At 46.0% G+C, this 19,834-nt stretch overlaps 1 protein-coding gene across 4 annotated transcripts in view; it reads right to left on the reverse strand.

Annotated features, from left to right (window-relative positions):
- macrod2 (mono-ADP ribosylhydrolase 2) overlaps positions 1 to 19,834 on the reverse strand; it is a 357,904-nt gene that overhangs the window by 83,284 nt on the left and 254,786 nt on the right. For all 4 annotated transcript variants that reach the window (XM_084667272.1, XM_084667271.1, XM_084667270.1 and 1 more), the window contains exons 7-8: positions 8,862 to 8,892; positions 751 to 821 (exon numbers count right to left, since the gene is read on the reverse strand). In XM_084667272.1, coding sequence (XP_084523398.1) covers positions 751 to 821; positions 8,862 to 8,892 — 102 coding nt within the window. The remainder of the gene's footprint in view (positions 1 to 750; positions 822 to 8,861; positions 8,893 to 19,834) is intronic.

Below are 19,834 nucleotides of genomic sequence, written 5' to 3' on the forward strand. Positions count from 1 at the left end.
AAGCAGTGGAGTAGTATAGTCGAGATTGTAAAGTATGGTGAATCAAATAACCTCCACATTCTGCTAGCTATTATTTTGAAATGGACATTCAACTTTAAGTGGAAAGCTGTGCTCTGTCAACAATTCACTAAACTATAGAAGCTGTAGGTTATTTAAATTTTTCTTCCTGTACCGTATGAGTCATCTCCTTCACTGAAGAGGTTGTTTTCTCCACAACATAAAGGCCGTTTCTGTCTCCCCATGTGCAGCACTTGAACGCCGATGACCTCACTGATTTCTTGAGCATGTATGAGTGACCACTCCAAACTACTTAATCCTGCCCATTTTTAAACAGATTATTTCATTATAATAATATATTAATTATAATAATAATTTGAATAATATGAATTAATTGTATGTGTTTGTTTTCCTCTCTGCTTGATGGCTCTAAGTACCCCTGCTAACTCTGTCACATCTAGAACTCAGCCGATCATTTAGGTACTGATTAGTTAAGGATTGCTATTTAATTCGGTATGCACAGTGAACCCAAGTCAAGTGAGTTGAGAAAAGAGAAATACAGCTCTCGAGGCATTGAAGGAGACGCATGGAAGCAGTCGCTCTGGGCTTGGGGTTTGTCCGGGCTACCCAGCGAAGGCCAGACGTTTTGTCGACGGTCCAGCTCAGCACGAACACCTCGCTAAGTTCACCCCCTGGAGACAGCAAGCTGCTCAGAGCCAGCGGAGGACAGAGAACGCTACGACATCTTCCTACCTGAGAGTTCTCCTTCAGCCAGTTCTTCACGGTGTTCAGGGCAATGTCGGCTGCAGGCTCGTTGGGAAAACCTGGAGGATGAAGACAGAGGCAGACTGGGTTAGGAGGACCAGCGATCCAGATATCTCTGTAGCTTCTCTGGGCCTGATTAATGGAGTGTGCAGGCCTCCATCACTCAGAGACCCAGGCAGGGTGTCTGAGGAACTGGTTGGCAGGCGTGTTGCCTAATGTAGTTGAAACTGTAAACAGGTGAAGAGGGGGTGAAATAAACTGATACAGACTCATCTGCTAACACACACACACACACACACACTCTCACCTAGACACACACACACACACCTCACTCACCTACACACACCTACACACACACACACACACACACCTACACACACACACACACACTCACCTACACACACACTCACCTCACTCACCTACACACACACACTCACCTCACTCACCTACACACACACACACACACACACACACACACACACACACACACACACTCTCACCTAGACACACACACACAAACACACACACACACACACACACACAGGTGGAGAAGGCAAACAAACTCAACTGAGGAAGGCAGAGACAGACTCTCTGACCTGCTGTATCCATCGACAGCCACTAACAGCTTTATTGTAATTTATTAGAGCTGTTGTGCCATTGTGGTGGGATTTACAGATCCATTTACAGCACATTGTGTGATTATTCACTCCCCTGCCCTCTCCCTGTGCCCACCGCTCCACTGCCAAAGACAAAAAGTAATGACGTATTGACCAGAGAGGCTAAGGAGCCCTGTGGCTAACTGCCATATTAATCACCACAGCTGGGCCAGCAAAGGAACGCACACTCTGTGTTAACACACGGTATCGATCGTACACAAAGAGATTGTGAGTGGATTAATTTTTGATAAGGCAGAGAAAAGCTGTGCTGGATGCTGACTCCAACATCATCAGTGGTGGGAGAGAACTTCATCCAGCCAGAACCTCTGTCTACAGACATTCACAACCAGGTCTCAAGACACCTTATCTAACCAGGCCAAGACTACTGACCCCAAGCCAGCGCAAAACTCGCCCCAATCAACACCAGCTCTTATTCATCAATTCAGGGTCCAATTCAAGTCCATAACAACCATAGGTACAGTTCCTCAGTCCAGATCTCTCTCCTTGTTAAAGGTGCAGACATTATAACCTTTGAAGCAGGATTGGGAATAAAACGATCAAGAACTTTTCTCAAGTTCCTCATTGTTCTTCTTTTCCAGTAAACTGAAACCACAGGCTGCCCGCCTGCACAGTACTGGATCTGAATCACAAATGGAGCTCGACTGCATATAGGACAGCAATTGTATTCCGATGTCTGAGACAGATGTCTCTTATTTTCCACCCCTCCGCCTCTCTCAATCTCTCTGTTTCTCTTCTGGCACTCTCTCGATCCCTCTCTGCCTCCCCCTCTCTCTCTCTCTCTCTCTCGCTCTCTCTCTCTCCTGTCTCTCTCTCTCCTGTCTCTCTCTCTCCCTCCCTCTGTTTATTGTCTCTGTGTCTCTCAGCCTCTCTCCAGGCCTCCAGGAGGGGGGCGGAGGGAGGGAGGCGGAGGGAGGGAGGGAGGGAGGCGGAGGGAGGGAGGGAGGGAGGGAGGGAGGGAGGGAGGGAGGCAGGCTGTGAGCGGAATCACCCCAGGTCTGTGGAGTCTTCCTGGTCAGATAAGAACTGCTGCCCTCCAGAAGGTCTGAAAGATGCATGTTCACACACAGAGCCTCCATGAGTCATCGTTGCCTCTGGATCATCATACACATCCAGGTCCAATCAACAGCAGCGGTGATCACCCCCCCCCCCCCGGCCCCCACACCCCACGCTTCCATCCAACACACAGACAGATGTGTGACCAGACAGGTAAGCTGACGACGGTACCTGGGGATACAAACAGCTGCTCGTGGGAAGACAGACCCCAACAGGAGGGACGTCAGACGAATAAGCAAATAAACACATAAATAAATAAATATTTAGCGAGGCAGACAGCCACCTCCAGCCTGCCCCAGAGATGGAGGAGACAGGCGGGTCTAACAAACATTAAATCTCCCGTTGAGAACGGGTCTTAATCATAAAAGATAGGCCTGCACTCTCCACGAGCAGAGGGCGGATAGCGGCCAGTACATTTAATCTATTTAGCGGGCAGTTTCTACAAATGCAATATCGATTTGAGCATCATACCTATTAATCATAGTAGGGCAGAGAAAGCATGCGGAGTAGAGCAGGAAGAGTGAGAGAAGGAGAAATGAGGGAGGGGGATGGAGGAGGAGGGTCACCCAGGCTTCACAAAGCCTGCCAGCTCTGCTCCACCAGACAGCTCGCTCCAAGGTCAATGGCTGCAGTCGGAGGGCATCGCCAGCTTTCTCTGATCATTCGTTTCCCTCCTAGTCCGACCCACTCTCTTCCTCTACTACCAGCATATTGTCATGCTCCAAAACAGACACAATGTCTCTCTCTCTCTCTCTCTCTCTCTCTCTCTCTCTCTCTCTCTCTCTCTCTCTCTCTCTCTCTCTCTCTCTCTCTCTCTCTCTCTCTCTCTCTCTCTCTCTCTCTCTCTCTCTCTCCCTCCCTCCCTCCCTCCCTCCCTCCCTCCCTCCCTCCCTCCCTCCCTCCCTCCCTCCCTCCCTCCCTCCCTCCCTCCCTCCCTCCCTCCCTCCCTCCCTCCCCCCCCCCCCCTCCCTTCACTCCGCTAGAAAAAAGATGGTAAGGTTTCCCCACTGTTTTATATGCCCATTGTATATGACAATGCCGTTTACTGATGGCTTTGCTCTTACGGACAATTTTGGAAGGATTGACAAGCCTAAGTTTCTTCAAGCTTCAGCGCACAGGCCTCCACACCTCATCAACATTTCAGTCTGTCTTACGGACCTTTTTCCCCCCTTATCTTTCCATCTTGTACCACCTCTCTCTGTTCTCTCAGGTGTCTCTCCCTCTGCTGGGCTCGTTCCTCCTGTTCTAATGGTGGAGGGTTCAGAGGAACCTAATCTGTCAGGTTGTGCTGGGCTGGGCAGGGCTGGGTGCAATGATGGTAACACCCCCTGGGCCCTATCCCTCCCCCTCCTCTCTTATCCCCCCCCCCCGTCTCTGTCTCTGTCTCCGTCTCCCTCTCCCTCTCCCTCTCTCTCTCTCTCTCTCTCTCTCTCTCTCTCTCTCTCTCTCTCTCTCTCTCCCTCTCCCTCTCCCTCTCTCCCCTCCTTGTCCAAGCCTGGGAATACAGCAGGCTGGAGGAGATTTGTCTTAGTGAGGCGCTGTGATGGGCTCTGCGTAGCCCAGCGTCACTGATGAGGACCCAGGTGGAGCTGTGTTATTTCTGCTGAAGGCTCCCCCACTTCATCACCACGCAGAGCCCAGCACAGTCCACTAGAGACAGGGAGGACGGGGGGACGCAGAGAGACAGAGAGAGAGGGGGAGACAGAGAGACAGAGAGAGATAGAGAAAAAGACAGAGAGAGAGAGAGGGGAAGAGAGAGGGGGAGAGAGAGAGAGGGGGAATGATGGAGACAGAAAGAGAGAGGGGGAGAGAGAGAGAGAGAGGGGGGGAGAAGAGAGAGAGATAGGGAGAGAGAGAAAGAGAGAGGGAGAAAGAGAGAGAGATGGAAACAGAGATATAGACAGAGACGGAGTAACATTAATTACACAACATCACCGAAGACCACTCAGTGTTTCCCAATGGAAGTATTGCTCAAATTGCTTGAGATTATTTAGACTGAAGATTGACAAGGAGAACAGAGGGCCTAGGTGGGCTGGCTGAATGCGGAGTAGGTCAGGGAGAATGTTCTGGAGATGGGACAGGGACCAGGGTGTCTGTGAGAGGAGGGAAATGGCTCCTTCTCTCCCCCATGCTGTGAAGACTCTGAACCCTCAGAGAATGACCTGACATTGTCTCCCCCACACACACTCATCCCTCTACCTTCCCCACTCCCCTCCCAGCACTTATTTATCTGTATATTATTCAGTAGGCTTTGCTACAACGCCAGAAGATGCTACGGTGTTGTACATCAACATACCCCAGCCCCTACCCCAGCCCCAGCCCCATCCCCTGCCCCAGCCCCTACCCCACCAAAAAACCCTACCACAGCCCCCTACTCCAGTCTCATCCCCTACCCCTACTACTTAAAAAAATAAAAAAAAATAATTAAGTAGTAAAAAAAAAATACAAAATACAAAAATCTAGCTATTTGGTTCAATTTCATTATGTAGCACCGTGGGCCTGTGAGAGATGACACATTCCCCTGTGTGTGTGTGTGTGTGTGTGTGTGTGTGTGTTGTACTGCTTATGGTGCAAGGACAAATAAAACAAACTTGAAGTTCAAATCAGGCCCAGGTTGAGGGCTGAGCAGCAAGGGGGGTGACCCTCGAGGAGGAGTGACCCTGGAGGAGGAGTGATCCTGGGCAGGAGGAGTGATCCTGGAGGTCGCAGAGCCCTGGGTCTCCGAGCACCAGAACCTGGGTGTCAAATGGCCCAAAGCTCGTCTGAACCGACACTGGGACAAGGCTGTGACCATGACCGACTTTACTGCCCAGGGAAGGAAGGAGCCAGAGAGAGGAGAGAGAGAGAGAGAGAGAGAGAGAGAGAGAGAGAGAGAGAGAGAGAGAGAGAGAGAGAGGAGGGGGGGAGAAGGGGGGAGGAAGAGAGAGAAATAGAGGAAGGGAGAGAAAGGGGGCAGTCTTATCGGTTCCACATACGATGGTGACCTTGGAAACGATCCACACAGCTAGACAAAACGCTTGTCCTACATGCTAAAATTAACGGATGACACTTGATTTCTCTTTAAAAAAAGACAATACAAAAAGTAGTTATGAATTATTATTTTTTATATAACTAGTGTTAAACTCCTGGTACATTTCTCTAAAGAGCTAAATCTATTGTCCTCTGGGTAAAAAGGATTTATCATCCATGAAAATGGTAGAGTAAGTCTGGTGTTGAGTACAAACACACTGTGTAACCATGGTAAATGGACTAGGGAGGATATCTGATAACAAAAGACCTAACCAACACAAATAAAAACAGGCCACCTTGCTTCCTCCAACACCTCAATACAAAATCTCTAATACCATTTCCTTCATTAACATTCCATCGTCCAACTATACTGTATCCTGTCATTACATAACACTTCAACACTCACAAGCCCTCGCTCAAACACACAGTAACTAGGAAAGCAACACTTCCCTCTGAGCACACAGCCAGCTACCTCCACACATCACACTTCCCTCTGAGCACACAGCCAGCTACCTCCACACATCACACTTCCCTCTGAGCACACAGCCAGCTACCTCCACACATCACACTTCCCTCTGAGCACACAGCCAGCTACCTCCACACATCACACTTCCCTCTGAGCACACAGCCAGCTACCTCCACACATCACACTTCCCTCTGAGCACACAGCCAGCTACCTCCACACATCCTGTGAGTACCAAGGACCCCCCGAGCCTGGCTCACTGCACCCACCAGAGTAAAGCTCTGGATTTAAAGAAAAAAGGAGGAAATGGTCTGGGTACCTCACACCAGCCCTTCCCTGGCCATCTCCAGGGGGAGATAAGGTGCCTCCCTCTCTAATCCCGGGAAGAGAGGGCGGGAACGCGGAGCTGAGCTGACAGTGTGGAAACTCTTAGCTACTCGACCCCTCTAGATGTGATCGGCCGTGCGGAATGGCAGAGGGGACACAACCCCTCTGGATGTGGTTGCCCAGGCCAAAGGGCAGAGTGGACATGCCAGCAGAGCATTGGGTGGAATACATCCTCATATCTCAGACAGGCTCCAGATACTGTTAAACCTCTGTGTCGACAGTCCTGAAGTCCCTCGGCAGGAGGAGCATGCCGGGGATGGAGGTGAGCAGTAAACATGTGCTGAGTGGTTGAGAGGAGAGGGCGTGGTCGTGTTCGGGGCCTGCTGATTGGTTTGGTGGTGGTATTGATGCACAGCTATGTCTGAATGTGTCAGGTAAATACGACGTGCAACGTTTAGTCCTTGGTTACGCACAGTGCAAGTATAGCCCTCGTGCTCTTTACCAGCATTGATCATAACAGGCAGGTCCTAAACCTTAAAGTTCATTTCAAGGCTGTTCTAAAGTGCTCTGTCTGTGCCAGCAAGGTCTCTGACAAGAAATGACCCGTAAGAATGTAAATTTAAATCGCAGGTTGAAATCCTTCATCTCAAGAAAGAAGAATCAGTTATTTAATGACATGTGGGGGTGTGTGTGTGTGTTTGTGTGAGTGTGTCTAAATGTGTCTCAGAACAAGTAATTGAGTGTGCTTGAGTGAACAGGGCTGGTCTGGAGAAAGAGCGAGATATAGACAGGGCTTAGATGAGAGAGAGAGAGAGAGAGAGAGAGAGAGAGAGAGAGAGAGAGAGAGAGAGAGAGAGAGAGAGAGAGAGAGAGAGAGAGAGAGAGAGAGAGAGAGAGAGAGAGGGGGGGGAGGACTTAGCAACCTCTATCAGTTCATCAGAGGGTCTCCATCTCGACCATCACTACTGATCTTGCGAGACACAGAGAAGAAGCTCCACCTTGGAAGATATAATCCCCGTGAACTCTAGTGGCGTGGCCGTGATTGATGGCCAAACAGAAGCAGCACTTAATAACCTCCATCACGCCGCGCAACCTCCTGCCCCACTGAGGGCGCCAGTTTGTTTATGGGTGGTACCTCCGACACGCTAACCGCACCGAAATTCTGCCTGGGCTAATGGGCCGTACTGAGGGATTGGACTGTCAGCGCCGCGTGAGCCCTCATTTTTCTTCCCAAGCGTCTAAGGCACCCCCTGTGCACCCCGGTACGGCCTGCCTATCTCCACCCCCCCCCCCCCCCATCATCTGTCATGGTCACCAGGCATCCCTCAAATATAGAGGCGTGAGAGAGTGTCAATTAGCATTAGCTATCCTGACACATCTTTTTTTTTTCCTGCTCCTTCCACAAAGGCCTTGGATAACGTGTCCCTGATTCCTCTCTGTCACCAAGAAAGGACTGGATTTGTTTTGCTTCTGCGAACTCAAGGCTGGAAATGGGTCATGCATGGATCATTACAGCAGCTGAGAGGATGTGTGTCTCGCATGTTGGTGAGAGTTAGACTGGGAGGAAGATAGGAAGAACAGGAAGGGAGGGGAGAGAGAGAGATATTTCACAAGTTGCTTTTTATGAACTTCAAAAAAGAGAAATGACCTTAAACATACTGTTTGATGTAAACAGAATATCTGATTTTGACCACTGAGTAGAGCCCTTTGTGTGTGTGTGTGTGGAGGGGTAAGAAAGAAAAAGAGAGAGGAGAGACAAGACAGAAGAGAGACTGAGAGGGAGAGAGAGAATGACAGAGAGAAAGACAGACGGAAAGAAATAAAGGAGAGAGAGAGTCTCCCGGGAACCCTGGGTGGAGTGAAGGATTACTGCAGTGAACCTCTTTTCAAAGTTCCTCCTCCGTTTGCCCTCTGCAGGGTGATCTTGGGTCTTAATCAGCTGTGGTTCCACTGGAGATGCAGTTGCATCGAGTGTTAAGCTGTTTATTTATTGAATAGGCTGTTTAATTCTCCCCTCTGAAACACTGAGTCCTGGCCTCTTCACAGCTGCAGTCCCAGCCTTTGAAGTGCGGGGAAGAGACCAGGGTTGGGGATGGGGCTGTGGTAGGGGCTGGGGTAGGGACTGGGGCTGGGGTAGGGACTGGGGTAGGGACTGGGGAAGGGGTTGGGGTAGGGTATGGGGTAGGGACTGGGGTAGGGGCTGGGGCTGGGGTAGGGGCTGGGTAGGGGATGGGGCTGGGGCTAGTGACAAGCTCCCGTTGGCAGAAAATCACAAAACTGCACAGTCAGTACCAGTATGGAGAATCCCATGCGCTCCACCACCTTACTTACTATGCAGCTACCCAGTATGTTGGTGTACAACACCGTAGCATCTTCTGGCATTGTAGCTTGATACAAATATATCCACTACTTGCTGCTACACTTGAGTAGGTCAGTATGAATATGACAGTATGACAGTAAAACTGAGGAGATTACCGTGATGAAGGTGCAATGACTTTTTAGAAACAATAAGTCAATATAGTGTGATCACTGTGTATGCAGGGATTAAGAATAAGACCAAAAAAACTTACCATAAATGCCTGTGGAGATACACGGGAAGGCCTGTACAAAGAAACAGAAATGACAGTTAAACTGGGTTTCCAATCTCTAACTGACCAGGTGCAAGAAATATACTGCTGGCAGTGTCTCAACACTTCTCAACAAGGGAAAGTGTCTGCTGGTGAAAAATCTATTAAACGGTCAAATGTGGCATTTTTGGTTTCTTCGCCGCCTTTAATATTGCTCTCAAGTGGTGGCCTTTGAAATACGGTCTACTCTACACTGTCATCCTTTTCATTTCCTGCTAAGTCAAACACTAACATACTGTACATGTGAATTCCATTAGGCCTCGCAGTAATGAAACCCACCACACAGGCATGCGATAAACCCAGTAACAACAGATCAGTAACTCGCCACATGCTGTGGAATGCTGCAGGACAGCCAGAAGTTCTAATGGAAATATGAACAACATACTGAACACATCCCACACAGCATGTGTATATTTACAAATTGCTTTTGAGCAGATAACCACGTTTGAATTCCCATCAGTCTATCCAGAAACTGAACTCCTCACACAGACTAGATTAGTAAAGCAGTTCGCACAGCTACGCACCAGTGCCCAAACGAAGGGGATGTGATTTTAGTGATGACTGCACAGCAGCCATACTAGTGTGAACACTGCAGGGAACTGTGGACTGGATAAGAACAGAGAGGAGGGAGAAGGAGAGGAACTGTGGACTGGTGAAGGACTGGATCAGACCAGAGAGGATCCATAGGAACATGGTTCTCTGCATAGTAATCTACCACTCATGAATATCATAATGAAGCAGATTGATCCATCTGTGAGCATCCAGACTGGCCTGACAGCAAAAAGATTGAGTTTCCCTCATTGATGTTCCTGGAAGTTATACAAGGACTCAGGATACTCTACACATCAAATGTTTTATTATGTCAGTATCACACCACATATGTACAAAGTTTTTACCTCATTATCTAAATTCCATCAACAGCATCAGAAGGTTTGGACAGGTGTCTGACATGTTGGGGGGTTGTTATAGCTGAACACGTTTTCAGAATTGAATCCAAACGAGATTCAACATCGGCTGCTGTCAGTTTAACAGGCTGTAAATAGCTGTGAAAACAGCCGTTCAATTCAAACAGTCGTGGTATCTCTGATAATATTACAATAAACGTAAACTCACTGGTGCTGAAAACCAGAAAACGTAAAAAATTGACAAATTAGTATACATAAAAACCTGCACAAGTGATATTTATGGCTTTCTTTCTAAAATATTATAAAAAGTTACCACCCTGTAATAGTTCTTGCTTTGCAGCACTTTGCACTAGATGTATTATTCAAGCATGGCTTTATAGCTGAAAATAGTTTCATTATTCTTTACTTCTGTGGGCAGGCATAATATGATCCATAGGTCTGGCTCATAGCTTCACCATTCCACATTCATCTTTTAAAGTATATTAATAAACAGTAAAGAGAAATGATTTTTTCAAAGGTCCTATTCATCTTCAAAAGCAGCTGAATGCGTACTTTAGTTCCTGCATTCATCAAAAGGTGTGGCCATGGCTGTAATCTAATAAAATGACAAATGAAAATGGCTATTTCACCACAACAACTAGGATTAATATAGAGCAGCATAAGAGTTGTAAACGGCATCAAATAATAATGAAACAAGTGTTAAAACACTACAGAACAGTTTGACCAAACGTTCAGTTTCTGTCATACTGACCCTGTGAAGCTGTGAATGCTGTTACTAATGTCGCTACAAACAGGACTATATTTTCAGAAGTTTAGAAACAGCCAATTAGTTTGGGTGAGATAGTGTGACTTTGAAATCTAAATCTGCCAGTGTAATACTAATATCACAATAAAAAATAAATGAATGAAAAAACAAAAACAAAACAAAAAAATCAGCCAAGGACGTCTTTCATTTGTAAGATTGCAATCATAGCGTTTACATTTGTCCTTCCTTCTTTGATAGTGTAGCTGCCTGCTCTCTAGATGCATGTCAGTCACTTTAGATTTGCTTTAGGTAAAGAGAGAGCCTCCTTCCTCCACTAAAGCGCTCTCTGGTCTTATTTGTCAGTTTCCTGGTTCCGGCTGTCAAGGTGAATATATTTTCTGAGTGGTGATTTAAATCTTTTAGCAAAGCCTTGACCTTTCCAGATGACTGTCTTGGTCTGACACAAACAACCGATGATGAAGCGTGGAATATAGAAGGGCCATTTTTATCCCTGTGGCTATCTTAACCCTTTTACACCTGAGCATGACGGCATAGTGGATGCAACACAGGGCACTGGTGAGAATTACAGTGGATCGTTTGATAATGAGGTAAAACACCACTGTATGACAATCTCAACAGGATTATTTAAATACTAGGTTGAGAATTCACTGCCATTTTCATTTAATTCATATAAATGTATTCATTCACTTTCCCACTGACGTTATTATACGTCAATCTGACATGGTTCTATTCCTGGATCAATGCAACGTTCAATTCGACAGCAATAAAAAAGGAATAAAGGCTCTCATCATGAAATATATCATGTACAAGAGGGAAAACAAACGGACGTAATCTGAAGTGCAGATATGTACTCGCTCCTCTCTGTTCGTCAGAGCAGGAAGGAGCAGACACATCCAGAGGCCTTGACTGCGTTATCTTTGGCCAACCTGAAAGACAGAAATGTCACTCTCCTCAAGTTAAACCCCGTTCCGCAGTCAGAAACCCTTACACGTCAGTGGAAGAACTTGGACCGTGACGATGACATAGTATCAGCATAATCAATTAAAACCCTTTTTATTAGTTGTCTGGCCGATCCATTAAAGGGTATTGATCTCTTGGGGGAGAAATGCATTAGGTAATCAGTTTTACGGGACATTGTAAAGTGCCCCGGTCTGACACCTTTGTGGCGTATGCAGATGTCACTTACTGGCTTACAGTGAGGTTACTGCCACACATAAGGAAAATAGAAATATAATCAAATTGTCCCCCGACTTGGCTCCAAGTGACACCCTGGCCTTACATTCATCTATAACTCAGTCCAACAACTGAGAATAAATCACTCTCAGGCAAAGTCTGAGTATTAACAATTGTACAGCTAATCAATACCAGTAAACATCAAGGGAACCACTGTTTTGTAGAGTTGCCATAAACTTTAAAATGAGTTACCACCATCCACTTTCAGAAATGTCCTCATTAAATACCGTGCTTTTACATTTTTAAGCAACAACCTCTGTTCTGGATAGTTGACAGACGTTGTATTCAGGAAGGCCCGTTTTATTGATCAAGTCATCATCAATCCACGCTGTTATGCTCTGATTCAGTCGGAGCAGCATTGTAGGAAAACAGGAATGAAAATTGACAAATCCATTCATCCAAACTGCAGGGATATTTGCAAGGCCAGTAACCTTTTATGAGCCCACTGAGAAATCACAAAGTAGTACCAGTCCATGTAAAAACCAAACAAAACAGGCAACTTTAGTTTGTAAGTTTGCTAAGCATAAGTCTACTGCTTTGTCTACCCTGACATAGTCGGGCCACTTCAGGGTTTACCTTTACATAAGCTTGCGTTTGTTTAGGCGTACACCTGTATCTCGCCCGTGGTAATTACCGGAATTGGCATCATAGACTCCTGGCATGACGTACAGCCTCTGCTTCTGGTTATTATTTCTGGGTTTGTCAGCTCATTAGAAGTGAATCGTTGCGTCCGCCTGCTCTGACGTGCGCCCTGTACCCGGCCTGTTGCCTCGCTGCTTATTTTCCTTTCTTAGTGAGCATTCAGAAATTGGTCACCAGGGAAATTATTCTGTTGCCGGGGCTCTTCCTTAATCTATCACATTGCTTTAAAGTGGAGCACCTCTTCCTCTTAGCAAATGTGCATTGTGGCAGGGTGCTGGAGTACAGTTTATCAAACACAGGAGGAGTAGGGGTGTGTGTGTGTGTGTGTGTGTGTGTGTGTGTGTGCACGTGTGTGTGCGTGTGTTACGGTTAAAACCAGTCATATCTGTGTGTGTCCTACTCTTCTAAAGAACTCGAAAATCGTCAACTCCAATCATTCCTGAACAGTATCATCAACAGTGTTCTTATATCCTCCATTACACTGCATTCCAAACAGTTGACTTTGCCTACCAGGTAACACAGTTAATCAACGTCCAATTCCTTTTGTCATACGTGTTAAAGATCACAGCTTATTAAAGCTATGATTCATGGTCTCTGAGCGACCACACGTGTCCGGACATTCTTCCTGTGTCGGCCGTGACTCAGAGCCAGGCCTCGGAGGACGCCTGAAGCTGCTGGTCGTTTGTTAAGCTGCAGGAGACGACATGAGGATGATGTCGAGGCGTGTGCTGGGGCCCTGCGGAAGCTGTCACCGGCCCACACCTCAGGCAGGCTGGATGTGGAGGGAGGGAAGGCAGGGGCCTGAAGGGCAGCGCTGTGGGGCAGCGGAACGGTCACAGTGGCTGTGCTGGGACCACTGTACTACTGCATCCTGCCTGTGATACCATCCCCAGCCCTTGCCCTAGTTCTAGATCCAGGCTCAGGCCAAACCCAAAATCAGCTCGAGCCAGCCCCAGACACCAAGTCCAGCCCACCCTCAGGCCAGAAGGCTGCCAGGGGAGCACACCGGCCCGGACGGCTGAGCAAATAGCCCTGGACCCTGGGTACTGCCTGGTGTGCCGCACCCTCCTGCTGTGTTTGCAGAGGGAAGATGTGCTGATAAATCACAGCGGCGGGAGGACACCTTGTACACATCTGAGCATGAGCAGGCCTTTACTCACGAGGGCTGTGTCGACCGCTCGGCTGTGAATCACAAGCAGAGCTACGAGGAGGAGAGACCCTGGGCCGACGGCGGTATTTCAGAGTCACACACGACACAGGGACAAAGGTCAAACCCGAATAATCCATCTTAACTCATGTGTCTGTTGCTTGGGTGAGCGTGTAACAGCTTTGGGAATCAAACACAGCCACACTAATAACCCCAAAAGCACCACACTGCTGATGTGATCCCTGCAGCGTTGCTGTCTGCTGTCTGAGGACGGAAGTGCCATTAGGCTAAACAGCGAACGGTAAAGCGTGGAGAGCAGGATGCGCAGCCTAATGGACCGTGAATCATCTTCAGCCTCTTCCACGTCCACGATGATCATCTGTAACTGTACCGTAGCATTACAGCCGTGGACCACTATCTCTGAGAACGAGGGCTGCACCTTGGAATGAGGCGCTGTTGCACATGTTTGGACTGGAGGACGGGCCGCTCTTCAGCCTCACTACAGACACTAATCACTATTTACCACTGTGCTGAATAAAAACACTGGGAGCTCTTCCCAGAAGGCTTTGCATGGGGCAAGAAACAAAAAGGGCATTGTTGGACATTTTTTATATAGTGGTACGGTGTATTTAGCACAGAATGTGCACCGAACAAAAACAGTAACAATATTTTGGGGTTTGTCTTTGCTCATTAACTGCAGTCTGAATTGAACAGTATGTTTTGGCATCATGGTGACCCCTTTGGCAAGCAGGGTAAGTACATAATTATCATTGAATCATAGGGACAAATTCTCCAATTAGAGGAGTACACATGCTTATCTGTAGCAAGAGGCAAACTACCCTCTGGATGGCTCTTCTTAATTCTGCTGATTTCTCTAAATCACATCTGTCTCCCACTTTAGGAATAATTATGGTAAGATTTTGGGCTTGGGACGCACTTATTTTGTCAGCTAGCATTCATCGGGGGATTCGCTGGTAAGGGGAATCAGCACTTCAGACTTTAGGATCTGACTTTATCAACAGAAGCATGGAGTGATCTGTGATTGATTTTGTCATATTTAATTCCACAACCCTTACGGCTGTCTCATCACAGGCCACACAGTGTCAAAGCCAATGTGCAGTCTCCAAATCACGACCGCAAGGAAAGCAGAGTCCATCTTCCACGGTAGAGAGTTTGGGTTTGGTAAAAGAGGGGGTGGACATGGGCAGTTAGAGTGGAGCTTTTCTGCTCCAGCCCAGAGTGAAATATCCTCCAGACCTTGCTTCATGGTCTATTATAGTTGTAAGATAGGGAGTGTCGATCAGAAAGGGACCCTTAGTGCTCGTTCACCCAGCGCAGAAACATTACAGCTGGGGGAGGAGGGAGGAGGCGGAACAACAGCAAATTGACAGTTGGTCCAGTGGTCCTAATCACCACACTGTGACTAGTCACAGTTGCATCATCTCTGTTCCACTCCTCCACACCACCAGACGACCAGCTGACCTCAGCCCTGACACTGAGGAAAACACAAACATACCTATTACACTCCAGCTTGTTATCTACAGTGTCATTTCTCTCTGAAAAGAGCAGGTCTTCAATTCATCACACAGACCATTTACTCAACATATAGGAGCAGTGGAGAAAATGTCCCCTTTCTCAACAGACTCTTTCTTGGTCTGGTAGCCCGCAGGAAATTGCTCTTTCTCATCCCTCCATCTATCATGGTTTTCCACAGAAGTCGGTTGTTGACACTAAAGTCTCACAGTGCTGAGAGGGAACGTTTGAGAGACACGTGAAATGATACAGCAATAAACAAAGGGGCAAATACACAGGCTACAGTATAATATAGTAGACCCGTCGAAGATGTAAATGTATGGTAGGATGTATTTGGCAACAACTACTTTCTCATTGACAAGGCCCAGAAAATACTAGTTTTTTTAAATACTTTATTTGTGATTTGCATATGATGATGTAACAACTTTTACCATTCCTAAAGAAGCCTGACCTTCTGCACAATCCTTTCTCTGTATTTCTCTGTATTGATTGTTTGGCTGGTGTTGCTGCTGCTGGGCTTCTATTCTCCTGGCAAATGGGGGTTTTGTGTTTATCTGAAGGAGAGACAGCTTCAGACTGACAGTGCGAGTCATGGAACCAGGGCCTGCCTATCGGCTAAACAATCTGCTCTTTATCGTAAAACGTCCAAATCAATTCCTTTAAAGCTTTGAACTTTCTGCTGATTAAGATCTTTCCTCTGACATGATAGTAATGGTCTTATTAAATTCTTTATTGTACGTATCATGAGAGGTATGACATTATAAATTTAAGAAGGCCTTCTGATTTTACCCTCAAAATACACTGCAACAAAGGAGATATAAGAAGAGAGGAGAAGGAAAGCAGTGCTTTAATGCCAAAACTAAAACTGCTTATTTTCAGGAGACAATTGTAGTATTACAGATGTGTAAATGCTGCATCTTTTACTGGTAAGTCAGCCTGTGTGGATTTCAAAACATTCATTATTTGACTGTCATGTTGAATCTTAATTTTTTTGGGGGGGTAAAGCTTATCCTCAAGAGTTTAATCAAAATTGAGTTTTAAATAATAATGAGAGAAGTGACATTACTTTCATTTCCATCAATAAATCAACTTAACAGCATATTTTATAAGTAAGGGGATCATTTTGCATTGAAGAAAATGCAGAGTATTATTCTGTGCTCCCCTTCCCAGTGTGAGGCTGCTAATTAAACATCTTCTCCTTTCAAGAAGTCCTTCACCAGTTCTAAAGCTCCACATCAAAGGAGCTTCAAAGCCAATCCTGAACCAGAATCACGAGGTGATGGAACATCATGAATATGAAAAAGAGTGTCATCAAGCCTGTTCCTTGTCTTTACGAAAGAACAATACGATATTCATCCTCTGCAACAACCACAAAATAAATAACTTGTTACATTTGGTGCTTACATTATGCAATTAGTGCAGCATGAAAGGTGCAAAACATTTACAGATTTAAGAGTGTGGGAGGAAATGAAAAGAAGTATAAAAAAAAGTCCTCATCAAATGTACTTCGATTGATTTGATTATCTTAAATGAAAATCAAGCTATTTTCTAAAACCTGTCAGTTGAGCGTACGTTCTTACCTTGCGCCGGTGAAAAGTGCACTTCAGAATGAAGACAACAAAATATATATATATATATTTTTTATCTCAAGCTTTAGTAATAGAGTAAAAAAAAAATATATACATATTAATAATCAAATAAAAATATATTTACACACATAGCATGGCTCTACCATTCCCTCATTTAGACTTATCATTTAAAAAGGCATCCTGCTTTTCAGTACTATTAACACCCTCTCACAGCACCGCTACTTCCTGGCTATCTTTAATGAGGAGCGCTCTGATGTTTGGGCTCTCTGCCACACAGAGGTTACCCAGCAAGGTTACCGACGAGTCACTGGGACAAGGTAACACAGGGAAGGGGCATTAGCACCCGGTCAGGAGAGAGACTGTGATGAATATGGCTGGAGCAGATCCAGGGGCTATTCTTAACCATGGCCTGGTGGTCACACAGCACAGCAGGTAGCTGTCACTGGAGAACAGCCCGCAGAGACTCAGTCAGCTCTGACTGTGAATGCCCAGGCCCCAGAAGAGCTGCCCTCCATAAAGCCTGCGGGCCAGGGCACCAGGCTCCGTGTGACAGGCTTTGAAGGTTGAGTTTATTGTTGAACAAGCACCATGTCGGTTCTGTGATGCCTGACATCCAGATAGCAGAGCTGGGTGAGATGTTATCACGTCATCATAACTCATGAGGAAGGCATCTTTGATGTAGCTCAAGCCTGACAAATTCCTCTTTTGATATTGTATAAGTAACGGTATATGTATATATAAATATATATCGGTATACATATATATATATATATATATATATATATATATATATATATATATATATATATATATATACATACACATACAACAACAAACACAGTAGTTTCAAGCGCTTGCATCGTGCTGTAGTCATTCATCATTTACCTGTGTGTCTAATGTACAGTATACTCACTGTTACATTATCATCAGTGATGTCTAAGGCTATGGTGAAGTCTGCACACTGTCACTGTATGAGACTGCACCTTGGAGCAACATTTTAAACATTTAGCAAAAGGACGATTTCCAAGTATGTTCCTGTGTGTTGGTTTAGAGAGTATCAAAGGAATAAATGTACCTGCATAATGTGAAACCCTCCTGTCACCACCATCTAAAGGGTGACAATTATGCTGCAGTGTGTTAAATCAATTTTGGATATGGAAGCAGCAGATTAATTGTTCCTCCGTTTGGGCCCAAAAGGCTGAATTTACATTAATGAATTCCAACAGGGAACATCCCTAGCCCTGAGTAAGTCGTTTCTTACAGGGATCTTTATTGAATGCTCGAATGAAAGGCATTGAAAGCACATCTAAAGGCAGGCTCTGTGGATATGTAATCACCTCTCTGAACCACTATTAAGATAAGTATGAAATGTTCAGTACTCTGATTAGGGGAACATCACGGTACATTCACACATGAAGTGCCTGTTGTACAACAATAACACCACAGCTGGCAACCCTATGCATCCCTTGGCTTAACATATAGAAATCCAGTATAATTAACATAAAATACATTATATAAATCCTGTATAATGAATATACATGTATTAAAGACATACTGTATAGTGAATGTAGGATTATACAAATCTTGTAGAATGAATCCCATGCAGTTATTTGTTTAACCGGGCTTGTGTTCAGAGGGGTCATTCTACACTTTCCAACAACATACACCGATAAATCTCTTTCTGCCCTGGGGTAGGAGCAACCAACACTAATTACCTGTAGAAGGATTGGAGGTCGGGGCCTGTGTCATATTAGCAATAACAAACATTATTTTTCAATTTCTAAAGAGGTCTGTGAGACACAGAACAGAAGGAGCCCAGCGGATGTGGACAGAATGCAAACGCTCGTGTATATATGATCCATATTTACAAACGTGGCGCTTTAAATCCTCCCATGCGTTAAACCAGCGTGTTTTATAATAACTACAACACAATTTAATCTACCTATGGACGCGTCTCCCATGACTCCCTCGTAACGTTGACAACATCAGTGAACGTATAGTTCCTCTCAAGTTATAATCTTTCGAACGTGTCTGCAGGACTGGGGATTGTAAAGGGACGAGGTATTCCGTGCCTCAGAATAAGGGCAGCGCAGACTGAAGCGTTGTCTTTTAGAAGGACTTTGGTCCAAGGACAGAGCGTGTGTGTGGAGGTCAGCAGGCTGTCTCTGGGCCCGCGGGCTGCTGGCTCCCTCACTCTTTGATCGTCAGGAGTGCGGCTGCTGATGCGGACGGGCTGAACTCAGGAGAGCAGGGATTAGGGCCAGGCTGGGACAAGGAGACTGACAGACTTCCTTTGCTCTCTTTTCATCTTCGTTCCGGGGGACAAAAGAGGACAGTGGCCTGGGCCCGTGCGGTCCCTCCAAGGTATTTTTGGGGAACCTCAGCACAAAAAAAACAGATCAAAGAAGGAGCTTGGTCATTGATAACCATATAATGGCTCACTTTAAGGGAACAAGCTTTTTGCTGAGATGTGCGCGTGGTTCAAACTGCTGGCTATTAGTCATGCTGTCAGCTAATTTCCATATGTTATTTCCCCTTCTTTCTCCTGAGCGAGCCAAGGCTGGCGCACCAGGCCTCACTGAGTGAACTCAGGCTGGCACTAATGATATTCAAACCTTAGGCAAAAACAAAAGGTCTTCATCGAATTTGTCTTTGAATGAAACAGCCCCTTGCGAGGCGACTGCATGTATGTTTCAGTTCTCCTCGGTGCTCTCATCTTTGATGAGCTTCCAGCTATTCTAGTTTTCAACCTCAGGAAGTCTCAGAATCACAAAGAGCCTTCTCTGAAAGCGCCACAGAAGCGTGTGTGAAAAAGCCGCCAAGACAAAGACATCTACGACGATTACAAATAGAGTCCCTATTATTATGTATACTTCTTCTTTGAAGAAGAAGAAAAAAAAATGCACGGCACAGCAAAATCCCACGTGCACCTCCCTCAGAAGAGACGCTCTCTGAGATGAGCTATGTGCACTTTGTCCATCGGCCCCTGGTGTTCACCAGATGTAAAAACTCCATGGGGGTAATTACCATGGACGGGGTGTTGCTTTGACCCAGCGGGGGGTTCATCCTGATCCCCTCGGGTGTCCATGATCCTCACCCAA

The sequence above is a fragment of the Hypomesus nipponensis genome, chromosome 11, assembly GCF_054491055.1.
Source record: "Hypomesus nipponensis isolate SF chromosome 11, ASM5449105v1, whole genome shotgun sequence".
Taxonomy (NCBI): Eukaryota; Metazoa; Chordata; class Actinopteri; order Osmeriformes; family Osmeridae; genus Hypomesus; species Hypomesus nipponensis.